Source organism: Topomyia yanbarensis, chromosome 3, assembly GCF_030247195.1.
Source record: "Topomyia yanbarensis strain Yona2022 chromosome 3, ASM3024719v1, whole genome shotgun sequence".
Lineage (NCBI taxonomy): Eukaryota > Metazoa > Arthropoda > Insecta > Diptera > Culicidae > Topomyia > Topomyia yanbarensis.
In genome coordinates this window covers 325,814,676-325,830,037 of record NC_080672.1, presented here as the reverse complement: position 1 = coordinate 325,830,037, position 15,362 = coordinate 325,814,676, and the positions used below count along the sequence as shown (strand labels likewise).

General features: G+C 38.7%; 1 protein-coding gene across 1 annotated transcript in view; it reads left to right on the top strand.

The window, feature by feature from the left end:
- Window positions 1–14,154, top strand: part of LOC131689037 (uncharacterized) — a 273,415-nt gene extending 259,261 nt beyond the window's left edge. Inside the window, exon 10 of the mRNA XM_058973787.1 lies at window positions 12,168–14,154. Coding sequence (XP_058829770.1) covers window positions 12,168–12,238 — 71 coding nt within the window. The 3' untranslated portion in view covers window positions 12,239–14,154. The remainder of the gene's footprint in view (window positions 1–12,167) is intronic.
- The last annotated feature ends 1,208 nt before the right edge of the window (window positions 14,155–15,362 follow it).

Below are 15,362 nucleotides of genomic sequence, written 5' to 3'. Positions count from 1 at the left end.
CTGGTTCCGGAATTACGGGTTTCAGAGTGCGGCCACACAGAAATTCCTCATAAAAACTATAGGAAAAATTAAAAATAGAATTTTTATGCTAAATGTATTCAAGGTGCATAAAACTTCGAGATTTTTAATGCAAACACGAAAAAAATTTGACGAAGATTCACTTTTTTTGATTTTGCACATTTTTGCCTTTCTCATATAGAAAGGTTATGCAATCACTCTGAAAAACGTCAACCTAATCCCGGGATTTTAACAGGGGCGTAGTTGATGGTTTACGGAGAGGGGTTACACTCCCCTCTACTGTTCACTCCCCTTCTTTATAAATCTCCTTAAATCACCCCTCAGACCACCACCTCATACCCCTCCCTTTCAACCCCATCATCTTTAAACCACCACTATATTACAAAGCATACCAATTTAATCTGGGGAGTCGTTCGTTCATGGGACTTTCGCCCTCCTCACATACCCATCCCCGCATGACAAAATGAGTTAGCAAGCAGATAACATTGATCTAATGCTGATTAGGCTAATGGAGTATGATATTTTTTTGTTTCAAGTGTTTCACCGTCGACACGTAACTCATCAAGTTCGTGGCTGGCATGCCATTGTGTATAAGTGCAAAGTGTACTAAGAATGTAATGGACATTTCCACAATTATGTTGAACATAAAAAGCCTCCGTGCCATAGTTTAGAGAAATAAGAAAGGCACAATTGCACCGCTAGGTGGATTAAAACAGGTTTTTTTTCATTTGTTCATAGAGGTTTTAACCTTAGGGTCATTCGCCTCTTTTCGGGTTAGAGGAATCTCTTTTGGAAAAATCTTTAACCCTATATGCGGGGTTGGGAATCGAATTCTAATGTTCAGGTGTGGAATTCCACACACACAGGTATTTCACTATACTCTTAATACGGCAGGCCCGATTGTGAGCATTAGTTGAAGTTGACATATTGTACACCCCGTCAAGTATGGAGCATTTCCAGTAACACACGAATATAAGGTTTTCTATTTAAAACGTTCAAAGCCAGCAGTACTGAAAGCCGAACTCAATCCCGTAAACGGTGATGCCTCGTCGTCATGTGCCACAGAAACGTATTGGGTGGCTGAATTCAAACGCGATCTTACTGGCATTTTTGAAGAGGAACGTTCTGGGCCACTTGAAAGTGCTAGCACGGATAGCAACATTGGTAAAGTTCATAGTCTATTACACAGTGTTTAAGTGATTTTGTACTTTTCAAGTGACCAAGTATAGCTCGTAGATCTCACCTAATGACGAATTTCGCGCTAAATCGTATTCGGAATTGGCAGCACCCTCTCAGATTTTAATGAAACTTTCTGTACATGAAGACTTTGTACACTATTTTTCCAAACATGTTCTAGTCTGTCTTTTGAAAAGGGTTAAACTTTTTTTAAATGGCTATAATCTACAAAATCCTACAAAACAAAGTTGTAGGAATGATTTTTACAAAATTTAGTAGTTTTTAATTAAAATATTGAAAAAATTCTTCATTGACTACTACACTGGAAAAAATCGATTTTAAAAATTTAAAGTCGTTTTACTAAAAAAAAACCCATCTTTAATTTAGATGAAATTTAGTTCCAAGATAGGTGGTTATGTTCCCCACCTATCAAAAATTCAAGTTGGGCACTTTCAAGAAAAAGAGTTGTTTTAAAAAAACTTTTTCTTCACCAAACTGAATTTTTCCCAGTGTATTTTTATCGAAAACTATACCAATGAAAGTCATAATCATCTCAGAATCCAATAAAAACTCAGAAGATAGAAGATATTATCTAATTTAGCATCTAAGTATATTTACTCATATTGGCAGTATTCGTATAATTTTGTGTTTAGCCAGTACTAGGGTTCCCCCGGGGATATTCGGAAGTGACCCCAGGATGGCAGGTTTGCCCAAAATTACTTACAATGACTATATCTGAGTTTGTATTAGAAAATCATGAAGTTTGATACCCATATTGGCAATATTCGTATGGTTTTGTGTTTGGCCAACACTAGGGCTCCCCCGGGGATATCCGGAACTGCCCCAAGATGGCAATTGTTTCCAATATTACTTACAATGACTATATCTGAGTTGGTGTTTGAAAATCATAAATTTTGATACTCATATTGACAGCAGTCGCATGGTTTTGTATTTGGTCTGTAAAAGGGTTTCCCGGGGATATCCAGAACTGACCCCAGGATGGCAATTGTCTCCAAAATACTAACAATGACTATTTCTGAGTTTGTCTTTGAAAATCGTGAAGTTTGGTACCCATATTAGTAGAGTTCGTATGGTTTTGTGTTTGGCCAGTACTAGGGTGCCCCCAGGGATATCCGGAACTGACCTCAGGATGGCAGGTTTTCTCAAAATTACTTATAATGACTATTTATGAGTTTGTCTTTGAAAATCATGAAGTTTGATACCCATATTGGCAGTATTCGTATGGTTTTGTGTTTGACCACTTTCGAACCGGTTCCAGCAGGAACCCTTTATGCATTTTTTTTGTCAAATTCTAATGGTAAATAATGTATATAATCAGAGCTACACGAGTATCAATTGTAACCAAATTGATAACGTTTAACTGGGTATACGTTGGTGTAAAAGGAAGTTGGTATCATTTTTACCCGATCTGACCCAGCGACCCGCCGGAATAACTCCGGGCATGTAGACATTTCCGGCAATTTCAATAAACAAATCAAATCTAGAAACTCGTACGAGTTCAATAAAGTCAAAAGTAAGTCGATCCCTTTAAAAACGAATGAATGGCACCAGTTTGAAAATTTTTCTTTCACTCAGGCCGACACGGGTTAATCAAAATAATTGAAAAGAGTTTGTCATTAAATAAATATTCCATTATTACTTCTTTATTTTTTATTTAGTTCTGAGGTATGATCACGTGAAAAACCATTTAACGTACAAATGCATGAGCCCTTCGCGACCATCCACGGCACCCACACGCGCGATCTCTCAAGCATGATAACATGATCAGATGAACGTGTCAGCGCTTATAAATTTTCAAACGCGATCTCAAGCGTGAACCTAACAACTCCCGTGCTCGCACGATCCTGAATCGTTCCCTTCCGGAAGTTTCTATCTTTGGTATCAGCAGACTATGTCCATGCCTTCAATTAAACCAATTAAAAAAAGAAAGCTCTCATATCCACTGGACAACACGTTTCCTGGCGACATGACCAGGAACTTCAGTGATATGGAAGATCTTACTTTCTTCTGGCATCTAAACCGTACACCGAAAATTAAGTATAAGATTCACAGTTCGCGCGCGATCATCCAAGAACACACGTGAATGTGCGAAAGGCACACCGTTATAAAATCGAATTCATACATGCGAAGTTACATACACGTTAGCACACGCAACATACAAACGCACACACGATTAAACACTTTAGCGTACAAATGCTCGAGCCCTTCACGATGATACACGCGATCGCAAAATCTCTACGCCCGCACATATCTGAACCGTACAATGAATATCACATTCTGAATCACGGCCCGCTGCAATTAGCCTTAAGCAGTGTTTTAGTGGGCAACGTTGCCTGTCTCGTCTGCAATTGTAGTGTGTTATTCTGACGGGGAGCCCTTCCGAGAACTTTCATTGGTTTGGTTTTCGATACAAATACACTGAACAAAAGATACAGTTTGGACAAGGAAATTTTTTTTCAATTAATTTTTTCCTTGAAAGTGTCTAATTGAATTTCTGACGGTAGGTAGGGAATATAATTACCTATCTTGGAACAAATTTTCATCCAAATCAAAGATGTTTTTTTTAGAAAATCGACTTAAAATTTTTAAAATCGATTTTTTCAGTGTAGTAGTACTGTAGTCGATGAAGAATTTTTTCAATATTTTTATTCAAGAATTTGACTAATTTTGTAAAAATCACTCCTACAACATTTTTTGTAGGTTTTGTCATTTTTAGACTATAGCCATTTGAAAAAAAAAAAACCTGTTTTAATCCACCTAGAGGTGCAATTGTGCCTTTCTCATTTCTCCAAACTATGATTTAATAGCTGGTTCGTACAATATAACTTTATGGAAATGTCTTTCATTCTTATTACACTTGGTAAGTATATATAAGAGCACCTTTTTGCATTCATCGCGGTATCGGTTTGAATCGGAGTTTTCTATGTGATCGACCTCCACAACCCGTAACTCCGGTGCTGGAAGTCGGATGGAGATGGAATTTAATATCAGTTTCTGGGGACGCAACACCTTTCATTTGAGACTAAGTTGAGCAAATCTAGCCATTTTCGAGAAACCAATATAACCGTTATTCTGACTTTGGATGCTTCCGGATCCGTCGATGGTGGCCAGTGTGGCCAAAGAGACTTTGAATGACTGTTGGGGACCTAGATCTACAAATTCAACAGTTGTGTTTACATTTTGGAAAAAAATCACCTTTTTACATTCATCGCAGAATTCGTTAGAATCGGGATTTGCTGCGTGATCGTACGTATCACCCTGTAATTCAGGAACCAGAACTCGGATCCACACAAAATTCAACAGCAGCTGATGGACCTTTCATTTAAAATTAAGTTTGTCAAAATCGGTTCAGAAAATTCCGAGAAACCGATTTGGAAAAATCAACAAATTTTGTTTTGTAACCATACTCTTCAACTCGTAATTCGGAACAAGATGTCGGTTGAAAATGAAATTCAATAGCAACCTATGGGAATATTATACCTTTCATCTGAATCTTAGTTTGTAAAAATCGGTTCAGCCATCTCCGAGTAACCGATGTGGACATTTTGTTAACAAATCCGCACATACACACACATACATACACACATACACATACACACATACATACACACATACATACACACAGATATTTTGCGATCTCGGCGAACTGAGTCGAATGTTATATGAGACTCGGCCCTCCGGGCCTCGGTTAGAAAGTCGGTTTTTGGAGCAATTGCATAACCTTTCTATATAAGAAAGGCAAAAGAATAATATTTAATTAGCTTAATAAGCATGAGTTCAATGTTATCTTCATGTGATTATAATTTGCAAAGGTTGGTGGAATGCGTTTGAACGTGTAGGGAATGGGGGTTTAGTAGAGTGGGTGTGGAGGATGCGTCAGAAATCCTTCATCTTATTTCGGTATACGGGGTGGATGAAGGAAATCTGGGCGTGAGGGTGATCCAAGAAGAGGGGAGTGATGAAGGAGGGAGGTGTAAGGGCAAGGTGGGGAGGGGGGGAAGGGGCGGCTACGCAATACTCAACTGCATATTTTGCCTTCCATTTGAGACTTGGTTTGAGAAAATCGGTTCAGTCATCACCGATGAACCGATGTGACTTTAATTGTGGAATATGCCCGGAATTCCGGACTTCCGGAATCGTCGATAGTGGACAATATATTCAAAGAATGTTTGATTGGCAATCAGTGATCTAGATCTACGATTAGAAGTAATTTGGTGACCATTTCAATAGTTTTTAGCCTCTGAGGTATTACGATTGTACCGATTTATATGGGAAATTCCAGTGTATCCTTACTAACACCCCTTTAACTCCGGAAGCAAGAGTCAGAACCGAATGAAATTCAGCAGCAGTCAATGGCATTACTGTATCTTTCATTTGAAATTAAGTTCGTAAAAATCGGTAGAGAATTCGTTGTGGAATGGGTGTGATATTAGCTTAGGAACTTGGCGGGTTCCCCGAGGGCGTCATGAACCGTCATAGGTGGCCAATGTGGTCAAAGCTGCTTTGATTGATCATTAGTGATCCAGACCCGCAAACTAGAGTAATGTTACATCAATTTTAATATGTTTTACATCATTTGAACATTATGGTGGTACCAGTTTATATGGGAATTTGCTGTGTGACCGCACTCTTCAACCCGTAACTCCGGAACCGGAAGTCGGATCAACTAAAAATTCAATAGCAGCTTATGGGAGCGTTATACCTTTCAGATGAAACTAAGTTTGCGAAAATCGGTTCAGCCATCTCTGAGAAAATTGTGTGAGTTTAAATGACACACAACACATACACACACACATACACACACACACACATACATACACACACACAGACATTTGCCGATCTCGACGAACTGAATCGAATGGTGTATGACACTCGGCCCTCCGGGCCTCGGTTAAAAAGTCGATTTTTACAGTGATTGCATAGCCTTTCTTTATATGAGAAAGGCAAAAAGTTTGACCCATTTCAAAAGGCAGTCTAGATCTTTTATTAACGTGTCCACTGGAAAACAGACAGAGAAAGAATGACCGGAACGGTGAGAATTAATAAACGGTGAAAATTCACCTTTATTGGAAACACTGAGAAAAGATATGTCCTCAAGCAGGAATCGAACCTGCGATCTCCCAGTCTCTAGTTGGGTGCGTTAACCACTCCGTCATCGAGGAACTGTGATGATACCATCACATGTTTCCAACAGTTTTTGTGATCACCGCTGCAGCCTCCAATACTTCCTAATTGACCCATCGACCCCCAATGTCTCCTATAAGCAGATCGTCACCTTTCCCTCTCACCGATCGGGTCAAATCTCTCTCGTTATCTATTTTTAGGTCCAGTGGACTGCGCGAAAGGCTTGAGATATTTATTATCACTGTTTGCCCCATTTCCTATAACTCAGTCGCCACCAGACAGTTGGCAGTGAAAGAGCTATGGAGGGGCATGTTGTCTGCACTCAAAGCCTATCGGCAGAAGCTAACGACAAATCCAGCCGTTGATGGAATTTTATATAGATCATTTTTGGAAAAACAAAGTATGCAAAGTGGCTTTCGTTGCGTTGCGTTGCGTTGCGTTGCGTTGTGACGATGATTTTGGCGGATTGCACACTGACTTCATCATGTTTGACTGCTGATTATCTAATAAGAGTTGCTTAGGAAGTGGTAAGTAGGAATTCATACCAATCCGACCCATATTAAAACCTCAACAGCATGATAGCCATCATTGCCGGCCGCCCCCATCTCCATCGTTCACGGGGAAGGATAAAGGATAAGGTAGACAGGAAGTGTTGATGCTCCACCTACTTAACGGAAGGACGACGATTCATCAGACTCTTCCATAGGTGTCGCGGAGTTGGTGGTTTGGAAGGGTATCAGGTCTAGGATTCGCTCCAAGCAAACGATGCGACCTGTAAAGCATAGTTTATTAGGTAGTTGTTTAGTTAGTCTTCGAGTGCACGATCACTCGAAAAAGAGATGATCTTGTTTAGTTTTTGGTTATTTTTAAACTCTGGGCAGCCGGCTACCGAGAGTATACTATGTTCCCTAAACAAAAACAATTTGAACTCCACACAGCCGATCGTGGGAGTATTGCCTGGAAAAGCTAATCTTATCTGCGTAATGGGCCGGATCACTATTTATTGCAACAGTATTTGGACAGAACTCGCTACTTCTTCTCTACGATATATTTATTGGCTTGAAAACTACCAAGTGACAGCATATTATACTGGCAAAAATAGCGCGAGATGTTATAAATCAAGGAAAGTATTTCTTATTTTCCATATCGGATTGTTTGTGGAATACAAGTATACGAGCGATAATACCGAACACTGAAGGGAAATATAAAGGATTGTTAACCTGATGCACGGGCTTGTTAGCAATAACGGAGCTTTAAATTAGGTTCATAAAAACAGACGCGGCGAATTTTCAATACGTATTGACCCGTGTTCATAGATACTAGTCAGATTAGTCGTATTGGGGCTAATTTCCGATCAACTATTCATTTTACGGCAATGTTTTCTCGACTAGATCTGTTCGCACCCTCTCATTCTGTTCGCACCCTCTCATTCTGCGGTCTAAGGACCAAATGTCATCAATAGACTTAGACTCGCGTGGAGGCATGAGATAGGAAACTTGTAAGAATTTTGCTATCCCACCGTTTGACTACCAGAATGGATGGGAGAACAGTAATACTAGCAAATACCGACTACCATAAGAGCGGTGCAAATTTGAACGAGTGACGTAGAGTACTGCACTGAAAAAAGGACCAGGAGTGCGATTTTACGAAGTTTTAGCTTCCGATGGCCCTACATTTTCTGACAAAGTGAAGTTCTTGAATGTTGAGATTTTTATTACTGTTTAGAAAAGCAAAAGTATCATAAAGCTAGTGTCAGGCCTTCATGAGACCTCAAGGAGTCACTTTTGGAGGTATTCGTAAATGTAGATTTGTCGGTAGACGGTTCCAAATATAATAGAAAAATACCTAATTTAACACAACTACAGATCACTTGCAACATAAAAAGCTTTTTGTGAAATTCGACAGCTCCATCTTAGGCCAATTCAATAAATTTCCTACATGAAAGTTTCCATTTTTTAAAAACGGTTTTTAAACCAAAGCTTTGGAAGTTAAACCTTGGCGTGGAAGTGCCGGTATATTAATATATTCTGTTACTTAGTGTAGAATTAGATTTCGTCATTTACGGCTAATATACAACCGCCAGAAGAAACTTAAAACGTTGGTACACAATCAAGAAAGGCGAATCAGAAAAGGTATATGTCAGTGATTCACTAAATACAGACTGGAAAGAGGGTAATATGGAAAACCTTAAGGTCCGCCCAGATTAAGTCTTCGGTACGGAACAAAACCTCGGCCTAGGAACTCCTAGCATGTTGTTAGTCGCCTCTTACGACATGGGAGCAGTTCCCAGAGGTTCTATTCTTGGTTGAAATAGTGCAAAAAGATTTCAGCCCGCCGGACACCACACGGCTTAACAAAGTATGCAAAGTGGCTTTCTGTGACAAAGTCTTCATGTACCGAAAGTTTCATTAAAATTTGAGAGGCTGCTGCCAAAATTTGTTCGAGTTGACGCGAAATTCGTCTAAGCAACACTAAAGTGTACCATCAAAATCTATCGTATCAAAAAACCGCTGTAATGTCTGAAAATCCCTGAAAGACTTCAGGTTTAAGTAATGAGTTATTCCACATGGGTAAGTATGTGGATACAAAAATTGTATATCATTTCACTGGCACAAACTGGATAAGCAATTCTTTCACCTCACTATTCGTTCTTGAATTTGGAGGAACGGCAAATTTCACACATTGAACTCGGTCGGACCACGTCTGATCTTCTTCTCTGATGCAGAAAAATTCACCCATGGATGGAGCAGGATGCTATCTCGAACATTCGTCCAGATAATATGATATTCTGTCTAACGCAAGAAAATTACATGACTGGCGACAAACTTTAACTGAGGACTACCGCGTATACTTGCCCGCTCATAAAGTTGAGAGTGACGCTGTAGTCATTGATTCGAGCTGATCATGCGTGGATCTACTGAAGCACGGTGTTAATTTTTTTAGAGACCACTTGATCCAGTGAGTAAAGATTTTGACTGGCAATTCCACCGGATGGGACAAAATAAATAATGTGTCCTTTCAAACTCGTGGCGGAATTAAGTTACATTTTATTACGTGTCTTTTGACAATGATCGTCTGCTTGTTCGGTTGTTTGTACCGCGCAAATGGGCCATTGTACCTATAAGGCTTGGTGTGACAATTACACGGAGAATTAGAAAGACGACTCTTTCTTTTGTTAAGCTGAAAAGTCTGCCTAGTGTGGAGAAGCCCCTACAAACAATGCACAACAAATTTGAAGTTTTCCCTTATAAAACACCCTTACTGATTTTTAAAAAAATGCTCAAAAGAACTTCACCACTTACCACGACAAATCATTATGCTCTCTTAGCTCAGGAGGAGAGTAACGGCGATGATCTTCTTGTGGAGACTACTATAGATTCCTTGTGAAGACTTCAATTTTTATCTTGAGAGGCCGCCAAATATTTCAGCTCAAGGAAACAAACAGCTCCTGGTCTTGAGTTCAAATGAGTTTTCAACAGAGACGAATAAAAATCTGCATAGATAAATCGGCGGTTTGATCGTTTGACGTTTCCAGCTGCGTCACGGAATATTCAAAATGAATGCGGCTGAATATCTAGCCAAACATGTCAAATGGTCCTAAGTGCAAATGATAGTTTCTCTTTGTTTTCTTTCTCTTTCGTTAATAACTCGGCCGTTTATACATTCCTTCTTTAACTCTTAGCATAATATGCTAGTCGAAATCGAAAGTTTTTCTATATATCCTGAAACAATATTGAAAAGTTTTATGATGATGCTGTAATAATCGAAAAAGAAAGTAAACAAAGAGAGGCTCTCATTTGCACTTCGGACCATTTGACATGTTTGTCGAGATATGATCAATTTTCATTCAATGAATTTGAATATTTGTAACCCCGCTTATCGGCATTACTTTTTAGTCATCGGGGAAATATTCAAATCGACCGTCACTGAGCCTGTGGGAATGTCGAAGAGGCCTTCCCATTAGCCAACACTATCATGCGGGCCGATAATAATTCTAACACACGGTTTTGTAATAGTACCTATCAAGATACATTCTCAGGCATTTACGAGGAAGCTCAGGGGAGGAAATGATTCTCCTTTTTCAAAAATGTATAGGCACATTAGAAGATATCTCCCATATGTAATTGTCAGAATCTCGCTCTTTAGTGAATAAGGGAGCGCAGAAATTTGACGTGGCCGGTGGCATAGCCATCTTTAGCATTTATTCTTGTAGTGTTCCTCAGAAGAATGCTTCAGTTTCCCCCCGTATAATTTATATGCGGGATATGTCGACAGTTCACGTGCCTTGTTTCTACAATGGATAACTCTATGCTTGCAATGACGCCAGCTCATGCCCCATGGCACAAAAAGGCGAACAGATAGACGAGCCCCGTTCAAACAAAAATGAAGTTTGGAAGAACAGATTCAGCGAAAGACTCAAAATGAGGCTGATGTAAAATAAGTTGTTTTCATATATTCCATGATTTTTGCTGAACGCATGCAAAAATGTTCATTGACTGAAGCGAAGGGTTGTCAGAGAATAGACTACACCACCAATCTCTACTTCCCGGGTGGGTACGTAGACAAAATTCTTCTTCGTATTCGCCCGAGTGTTGTTTGGTTAGATCACGCAATACATCGATGATGTTAAATGTCTTATATTCGGTTCAGAAGTAGACCATCCAAGGGCCAGTTGCATTAAATGGATATGGTTTTTATTGAAAAGGAAACTTATCGGCATTATTTTTGCCATCGGTATTCAAATCGACCTCTGTTGTCGGAGATATCTTCCCATTAGTCAACACTATCGCGCAGGCTTCAGTGCCCACCAAAGAAGGTTGTATCGTAGGAAATGGAAAATTAATGCAAAAAATCTAAAGAATGGAGTAATTGGTACATAGCTTTACAAATGCTCCGTGTGGTATCAGTAATCAACTAACACATTTTCGCTGAGCCGTTGGCCATACAGCCCGTTAACAAAGGGTGTTTCCAAATGCCCACCAGGTATTATAAGGGAATTTTTATTTTCACTTACACACGCCATGTCTGAACTTTCATCAGTACGAGTAGAAATCACTCCGAATCTTACTACCCACTCGGGAAAAAGTGTTCCGCCGGTCCTGATTTCTTCAAGATTCTGATGGATACAGGTACAGAAAGGAGCTGGGAGCATATCTTCAGAATTGTTAGTATCTATTGTCTTTGTTTTGAAACTGTTTTTACTAAGAACCTTTCAAAATTTCACCTCACATAAACGATATATGTTGTAATAAAGAACATAGTTTTTTCAACATTAGCAGTAAATTATGATTAGATGGAAAAAAACCTTAAGTATATTTTCAAATCCGTTCAGACAAACAACTCATCGTTCTTTCTAATTTATAAGTGGTAAGCCGTCAAATCAATTTACTCAGGGAATCGTAACTCTTCAACAAAGAATGAGCATTCGCCAGTCAGTCGTCCATTTCTACTTGTTTAAGTCGAATTTAATGTGGATGTTATTAAAGCATGATCACAAAGAAATGGGAGGCAACGGACTTTTCACATTTTCTTTTGATTAAGGTTTCATGCGCCTGCCTATTTATTCTAGTTTTCCTTTTATAACTGATTTGCTCTATAGGATGCCTTTTTCTCTTAGTCGTCAATTTGTCGAAAATAATATACAAAATCGATATAGTAAAATGATACTATTTGCAATACATTGTTACACTGATGTCTTCTTCTAATTGAAATGTAGTGCCAACAAAGGAAGAAGATGATTATATCCACTAATCTCTTACAGTGTTAGCAGTAGCCCTATAATTATTATCTCTCCGATCATTTACTCTTTTTTCCTGTTCCTCCCACAGAGTACAGCGAAGACATACGATCCTGGAAGGAGCAAAAGATGGTGAAACACTATAATACTCACAGAAAGTAGAAGTGATGACATCAGCATCGAAACACAAACACGCGGGCGTGTGTTCATATCGCTTCTAAGGACTAGTTATTTTAATCGCTTCAACCTTGGCAATGAAGACTATCTCACGGTCATATTGGAGCCTGTTTCCGTACTTTCTATATGCTGCTACTCTCTTTGCTGCCGGAACCCTCCTAAGTGCTACCAATTTGTGGTAGTACTTCGGTATGTCGTTCCATTATTCACCTCCTATCAATTAATCCTGACATCGAAAGCGAAAAAGCAAACACTGCATAATTGGAAAATACCACTAAACAAGAGTTTACATTTTTTCCTTAAAATTCTTCACTATCTTACCTTCAACGCTAAATCAAATCCTATTGCTAATTAAGATTAAATCAGACGATTGAGAAGAGAAACATGACAAAAGGCGCTTTTTTAACAACCGAACCCGTGATAACAGAGAATCGAAGGAGGTATAACTATGTAGGAATGACTGAGTAGAAATACGTGCACCGTTGTATGGAAGAACACATAAGAGTGTAAAGAGTTGAACAGAATGCTCCGTTTGAAAAGTCGGCCAAACCAAAGGTTGCTTTCTATAGCGAGTAACCGTAAAACTTGTCACATTGGGCCGCAAGGTGCGGCAGTAACGGAGCATTCTGTTTGTCCCTAGGGGTACTTCAATGCAGCCAAGTGGTCAATAGGGAATGTCGATAATTAAGAATAGAGCCAAATACCGTAGGTCATAACAAGGTGCGCTAAGGAGTGAACGTGAGAAAAAAAAACCCATTTGTGTAAACGTCTCAGCATTTGAACGATTCAATTAAAAGGGAAAATGAACAATTATAATTAAGTAATATACATAAACCGAGCAACCTACCTACACTCAACTGTCCACAAGCAAGTACATTACGTCGCCAACGTTAGTGGCACATTGCATTCTCAAAAATGGAATATCTCCTATGTTCGAATATAATAATTACAGTTTTAAATAATTTATTTCAATTACGTTAAACCCGCAGTGGATTCGTAATCTAGGGATGACCAATCTAGGTGAATCTACAAAATTAAATGTATGTTTGCGCTTCATGTAGCGCGTATTCAATGAACAGAGCCAGGTGTCTGTTCTAATTCGATTCAAATTCATTATACATATTCAATATGATCTACCCTCAGACTTGACCATAAGATACAAACTCCAATGGTAGTGAAGTAAAAACAAAACGAAAATTTCCTTGTTTTGGTATATCAATGTTAATTCAATCGATTCCTACTTCGCGGTATAATTTATTGTATCTACCTTGTCAATAATTCGTAAGATATGTAATTATATGGGATAGGTTACCAGATTACGAAGGCATTCAAGTACTGTTGAGTATAAAACTGAGTAAGGCGGGGTGGCTCGAGAGAAAAGTTCAAACTTGGATGTCTTGAGAATACGCCAAATACATTCAGTATTCAAGCATGTGAACAAGATCATGTTAAGATGTACGTTAAAAGTGAATGACTCCGATCAGAAGATTTCAAACTAAATTGTATTAAAATCGTTAGTAGTTAAATAATTTCAGAAATAGCCATTTGGCATGTTTTTTTATTATAGAAGTTTTAAGCCTATGGGCATTCGCCTTTCTTCAGATAAGAAAAATCTCTAAACCTATGTGCGGGTTTGGGAATCGAACCCGGGTGAGCTATGTACAAAGCAATCGATTTACCAACTGTGCAATGTCCGCCCTTATTTTGGTATGATCTTCTGATCGGAATGTAAGAAGTTCTTGCTCGAAAGGCAAAACAAGTGATGTTATTGTTGATAAATAATAAAAAGAAAGAAACGAAATGAGGTACCAAATAGGATTTTAAAGTGTGATATCTTTGTCAACTCATTAACCAATAAAAAGGAAGTATATTTGTATCCCATTGCTAATAAGAATCTTGTTGCAAAATCCGAAATTCCTATGTGTAATTTTCATAGTATCAAGCCTTCTATCTGTCTTTCAAAGCGAAGCTCTACTAATAGAGATGTATCTCGGTGGAACAAAATACTGGAAAAACGTAGAATAAGCTCGCTTATTGTTGAACTGGGTAAAGCAAACATCACAGCGGGAACAAAATAGAAAATCTTTCGCCGAATACAAGATATGGCGATCTAAACGCAGGGCAGGAAAATTTCGAAAAATGAATTGATTGCTGTTCGAAGCTTCACGAAGCACCTTCTCAAGCATACCACATGCAATCGATGAGTTTGACACAATCGCTGCGAACATTTAGGGGTAAAACTTATCTCTGCTCGGACGAAGCGAGCTTCGCATCTAGTTCGCTTTTTACAATGTTCGAAAAAGTTCACATTAACCTTAGAAGCACACATCGTCGAACACGAGGTAAGCTCTTGGCTCGTGGTTTTTGCGTTTTTGGAACATTTCCACAGAGTTTCGAAACGATATTCGGAGAACACATACAAAGCGAATGCCTCGTTTATTTGAGAATCGCGAACATCGAAGTTTTATATCGCTTCAAGCATCAGCATCATGAGGCCACCGCGAACATGTTCGCTACGTGACTATCTGTCCTAAAATCATAAACTGTAAATCTTATTTTGAGTATAAATAAAATGGATTATTTTAAGATTATAATTTAGGATTTAGGGATTAGGTGCGTCGCATACCTTACCAACTTATGAGCCACGAGTTTGAATGAGCGTAGTGGTAGTGAAATTCAAATTCTTTTTTTCGGAATACAATTATGTTTACTAGCTACTTTGATTGCAAACTCGTCTTTTCTTCTTCAATCGGAGTATATTTTCCCTGCCAAGGAGTTAAGGTGAAGATGTATAAAGTATGTTTAAGAGGGTAAGGGTTTCAGCGTGAAAAAATGTTTTTTGGTGAAATGACTCTTTTGGATGAAATGATACATTATAATGTACAAAAGTTTTGATCAATTCGCTTCGCCCAAATTTCTAAAAAAAATCGCAAATATTGTTTTTTAACGCTAAAACCATTACCCCTCTATTAATAATCTACCTATCTAAAACAAATTCTTCCTAAAAAGAACAATTTTCGGATAGAATCTCACTGCTGACGTCTGAGTTCAATTAGACGGCGAACTTCATTTATTTGCATCCACTGAGGGGTAGTTGGGCGTAGTCCGT